At 33.8% G+C, this 5,710-nt stretch overlaps 1 protein-coding gene across 1 annotated transcript; it reads left to right on the top strand.

The window, feature by feature from the left end:
- Positions 1 to 424: 424 nt before the first annotated feature.
- Positions 425 to 4,928, top strand: LOC110618536 (linoleate 13S-lipoxygenase 2-1, chloroplastic). Its single transcript, XM_021761678.2, has 9 exons — positions 425 to 828; positions 1,636 to 1,910; positions 2,006 to 2,246; positions 2,324 to 2,638; positions 2,726 to 2,811; positions 3,041 to 3,151; positions 3,243 to 3,544; positions 3,636 to 3,902; positions 3,988 to 4,928. Exons 1-9 carry the CDS (start codon positions 495 to 497, stop codon positions 4,745 to 4,747), a joined length of 2,691 nt encoding a protein of 896 aa, XP_021617370.1. The 5' UTR covers positions 425 to 494; the 3' UTR covers positions 4,748 to 4,928.
- The last annotated feature ends 782 nt before the right edge of the window (positions 4,929 to 5,710 follow it).

Raw genomic sequence — 5,710 nt, 5'->3', positions numbered from 1 at the left:
TAATTTTATATGAAAGGCCAATTAAGTGCTATAAAAAATATTTTTAATTAAAATAATATTAAAAAATATATTACTTGGGCTTGAATAATTTATTATCATTTTTCAATATTATTTTAACTAAAATTAATAATAAAAAATTATATTTTATTACTAAAATTAACATTTTAATATAGTAAAATTAAAATAAATTTATTTGGTGAATTTTATATGACGTATTGGGGTTACGTACAGCGTGGCATGATTTCAACGTGTCCTGATTTGATTTGAGTGAACAATAAAATACGGGTATTCGTGGATTAAATACAAAACATAATTTAATAATAGAACTCAAGGAACATACAAAAATTACACGTTTATCACAAAATCTAAATTATATATACGTATGACCCACTCCTTCATTCTCTTTAAATTCACGTATCTCCTCCTCAGTTTTTCCAGCCATAGCCAAGGCTTCTGTGTGTTCTTCTCCATCATCATCATCAGTCTAAGCAAAAATGTTAAGCTCTAATATTCAGAAGCTAAATTCAACAAAACCCTTCTCTCTTTTGCCACCAAAACCTTCACTTTCTAGCCATGGAAAAACTTCCTTCCCTACTCATTATAAGCAGAAGAAATGTCTCCCAAAGAGAAACCCAGGCCTCAGCGTGCGAGCTAATATCTTTGATAAGGCCATATCAGCTGTTAAACATCACGCTGAAGCTATTTCAGTGAAGGCAACTGTTATTGTTAAACTAACAGTTGGAAATGCTCTCACTAGTTTTGATGAGCTCACAGATATCCTTGGTAAAAGTATCCTTTTGGAACTTGTTAGTAACGAGCTTGATCCCAGTAAGTATAACTATTCATCTTAATAATATAATTTTACCATCCTATATACAATGCTTAGATGTTAATCACTAAATATAATGAATTTCATGTAAGTTTATTATAATCAATGATTAATTAATATATGATATATTAATCATTGTATATTCAATAATTACATTAAATAATTTTTCTAAGTTATTTTGCTCTATAAACTTTTAAATTGACTAATATATAACATTATTAAGTTTGTTTTTATTACCAATATATAATTTATTATTAATAATAATAAATTTTGTAGTAATAACATACAATAATTATATGTTGTCTATTGTTATAAAATTGTTATGGTCATAAACATTTTATGATAAAATTACGAGCATTGTTAGAAAAATAATTATCGATAATAATAAATATTACAACTAAACATAACTTTTCATTAATATTTATAATTTTTATTTATTATTATAATTTTTATATATCAACACCAGTAATTATTGATATTGTTGTTATATATTAGTTAATATGACAAGATTATTGATGTTGTTATAATTTTTCGCTATTAATTTTAATATTTGTTATAATGTGTAATTTTAATTTAAAATTAATTTTTGAAATTCATTTACAATTAATCTTGTACATGCACCAATTTAAATTTTATACTCCAAATTTTATTTATACTTCAAAATTTAAAATGTTGCATCGTTACACCCTTGTGTTGTATCTTAATAAAATTTTCAGTCTGATCAACATAGATTTTTTCTTTTTTTCCTTGAAAAGAATTAAAAGTGAAGAATTATGGATATCTCACAAAGTTTTATTGATGAACAGAAACGGGGAAGGAGAAGGATACGATAAAGTCTTATGCTCATATCCATGTAGGAATTCAGAAGCCTGGAGAGATGCAGTTAGATGCAAATTTCAAGGTTGCACCTGATTTTGGTGACGTTGGAGCCATCCTGTTAGAGAATGAACATCACAGTGAAGTGTTCATACAAAGCGTAGTTCTTGAAGGACTTCCTCAGGGTCCTGTTACTCTTTCTTGTAATTCATGGGCTCATTCCAAATATGATAATCCCAAAAAGAGAATTTTCTACGCTGACAAGGTCTTTTATTCTTCTCCTTTTACTTCTTTCTTGATTAGTTTCCACCGCAATCCTAGGGCTCCTTTAATATTTCCTTTTCTTATCTTGAAAACCAGTCTTACTTACCAGCCGACACACCAGATGGATTAAAGAAGTTTAGAGAGGAGGAATTGGTAAATCTGCGAGGAAATGGTCAAGGAGAGAGAAAGAAATTTGAAAGGATCTATGACTACGATGTATATAATGATCTTGGAGATCCAGATTGCATATTAGGAGAGATTAGAAGGCCTGTTCTTGGTGGCAAAGAACACCCATATCCCAGGCGTTGTAGGACAGGACGTCCTCCCACCAAAAAGGGTAACCAAAACTTCTATATACCAAAGTATTAGTCTACCCTTATCAGGATTCTAACGTTGAGAATTGTGACATTGCAGATCCATTAAGTGAATCAAGATGTCTTGCTATATATGTACCAAGGGATGAGTGTTTTTCTGAAGTGAAGGGAGCTACATTTGGTATAAATTCATTAAAATCAGCGTTGCATGTGTTGGCGCCACTGATAGAGAATGTAATTGTCGATATCAAGGAAGGATTCCCATACTTTACTGCCATAGACCAGCTATTTAAGGAAGGAATGGAACTGCCCGAAGGCGCTGGGGATCTTCAGACAATATTACCAAGAACTGTCAAAGCCCTTAAGGATGGTGAAAATAACGTCTTGCGCTTTGAGCCTCCTGAATTGTTTGAGAGTATGGCTTTTTATCTCTTTTTTAAATTAGTCATATTTGTGTGAACATAAATATCATATCGTTTCTTAAATGAATTTTCTCTTGCAGGAGACAAATTTTCTTGGTTCAGAGATGAAGAATTTTCTCGTCAAACTATTGCCGGCCTCAATCCATATGGCATACAGTTAGTTACGGTAAGACTAACTGTTGTAGTAGTCACATAGGCATATACAATTTTATACATCATGCTTACAGTCTCACTAACATAGTGTTAGTTTTTGCTTGAATGATAGAGGTGAGACTTGAGTGCGTGCACTCGGAATACTCAAATAATTTACCCTTACAAACCCCAGTAATAAAAGAAGGCATAACGAAATTAGCTGTTGTCTAAAATGCCAATTTGGTGATTTTTCTCCCCCACAGGAATGGCCTCTGAGGAGCAAACTTGACCCTAACATCTATGGTCCTGCTGAATCAGCAATCACAGAGGAAATAGTCCAAAAAGTAATAGGAGGATACATGACTGTTGAACAGGTAAATACAATAACAATACTCCATAAAGTTGAAATGGAATTTTTTCTTTTTTTTTTTTTAATTCAGTCCTTCGAACTTGGTGGTTTTATAGGCTTTTAAGCAGAAGAGGCTATTTATAATTGATTACCATGATTTGCTATTACCATATGTGGCAAAAGTAAGAGAGCTTGAAGACACCACATTATATGGTTCCAGGACTCTGTTCTTCCTTGTGGATGATAGCACATTGATGCCTGTTGCTATCGAACTCACTCGCCCAAAAATCGGTGACAAGCCACAATGGAAACACGTGTTTACACCAGGCCATGACGCCACTAGCTGTTGGCTATGGAGGTTGGCTAAAGCACATGCCGTTGCTCATGACTCAGGCATCCACCAACTTGTATCTCACTGGTAATTACTATACACTATGCTGATTGAATTCAGAAACACTAAATTCAACACAAAAACCTGGCATTTACAGTCACGTACTTTTTCTTTCTAGGCTGAGGTCACATTGCTGTACAGAGCCATACATAATTGCAGGTAGTAGACAACTCAGTGAAATGCACCCCATCTTTAGACTTCTAAAACCTCATTTCCGATACACAATGGAAATTAATGCTCTTGCTCGAACTCTGCTCATCAATGGAGGTGGAATCATTGAAAGATCATTCTCTCCTGGCAAGTACTCCATCGAGCTTAGCTCTGTTGCTTATGACAAGCTCTGGCGCTTCGATACACAAGCATTGCCTGGTGACTTGATCAGCAGGTACTCATCATTTAATGGTTCAATAATTTCTATATGTTCCCTTAGAGGCAACGAATTCCTAATTGAGTTGATCGTTTATTTTCAGGGGAATGGCAGTTGAGGATCCTACAGCAAAGCATGGCCTGAAGCTAGCAATTAAAGACTACCCATTCGCTAATGATGGTCTGATGCTTTGGGATGCAATTAAGGAATGGGTCACTGATTATGTGAACCACTACTACCCAGAAGCCAGCCAGATCAAATCTGACAGCGAACTTCAAGCATGGTGGGAAGAAGTTAGAACTGTAGGCCATGGAGACAAGAGGGATGAACCATGGTGGCCTGTCCTGAACAGCAAAGAAAACTTGATCCAAGTTTTGTCAACCGTAATTTGGACAACTTCAGGTCATCATGCAGCTGTGAACTTCGGCCAATATGCGTTTGCTGGGTACTTCCCCAACAGGCCAACCATTGCTAGAAAGAACATGCCAACTGAGGATCCAATAGAGGAGGACTACGAACGCTTCTTGCAGAAACCAGAAAAAACACTATTAGAAATGTTCCCTTCACAGCTGCAAGCAACTTTAGTGATGGGTACTTTGGATGTTATATCAAGTCATTCACCTGATGAGGAGTACATTGGAGACACTTGGGAACCATATTGGGTAGCAGATCCTACCATTAAAGTTGCCTATGAAAAGTTCCATGCCAAACTGAAGGAGCTTGAAGCTACTATTGATGAAAGGAATCGTGATCCGAAGAACACAAATAGAGGTGGAGCTGGAGTTGTTCCCTATGAACTCTTGAAGCCATACTCTGAAGCTGGGGTCACAGCAAAGGGTGTTCCAAATAGCATTTCAATCTAAGTTCCTTCTAGTGAGCAAAAATAATTGATAATTGGCGTATATTGTTGATTAATATGTGGTATTAAGCTCCATGTTGTATGAAATTTGGGTTGTATCCGTGAAATAAACTTATCTGTTGTTGCATTCTGGTTGGGAAAGTTGATGTTTCTTATCAATTAATAAAAGAATAAAAAGTTGTGCATGAGACTGTTTGATACTATAAATATATTCAAGCTACATATATACTCTATGCCCTGTAACTTTGGAATGCAACTCACTTGCTTTGGCACGAATCATTTCCTTGCCATTTTCTTCACTTCTTTCAAAGGGATTTAATATATTTCATCTACTTTTTTGTTAATTGAGAAATCCTTTTATGACGATTAGATGAGTTGGCATGGTAATTTTTAAAAATTTTCTGATGATTAGAGTTGATTCTGCTCCTCCTCCCCAACTGCCTATAGAAAGAAAAAAAAGAAGGAAAAGAAAAAAGATGGTGATATAGTATGATCCACAAGGTTCAGGATTTTAAAGGGAACAACAAAATTTCTTGGTATTCCGTAAGAAATGATGGAAAACTTGCTGATAAAGTGATCAGGATCTTATCTAGTTGAAGTGGTCCAAGTAACAGCAATTTAAGAGGCCAGGTTGAAGATAAAAGTAAAAGTTCTCCTCTTGAAGAAGTAGTATCCTTTAAGATATCCTCTCGTTCTTTCTTTATACAGACTACAACTTTCGTTTTATTATTATTTTTTTTTATGTGGTCATATCTATATATCTAGATCTAAAATAGACAAGCGATATATTTAGATTCATGCATTTATATCGAGTGTTATACTTAATATATTTTAATTTTATTTTTAAGTTATATTTTTATATTTAATTAGTAATATGTTCATAATAAATATAATTTATTATTTTTATTATTATAATTTATATATAATTTCTGAATTTCAGATATTTTTTAATTTTTTTTATAACTTG

Source organism: Manihot esculenta, chromosome 7 (assembly GCF_001659605.2).
Source record: "Manihot esculenta cultivar AM560-2 chromosome 7, M.esculenta_v8, whole genome shotgun sequence".
NCBI classification, from domain to species: domain Eukaryota; kingdom Viridiplantae; phylum Streptophyta; class Magnoliopsida; order Malpighiales; family Euphorbiaceae; genus Manihot; species Manihot esculenta.
The sequence above is the reverse complement of the archived record's forward strand: the minus strand, read 5'-3'. Positions and strand labels throughout refer to the sequence as shown.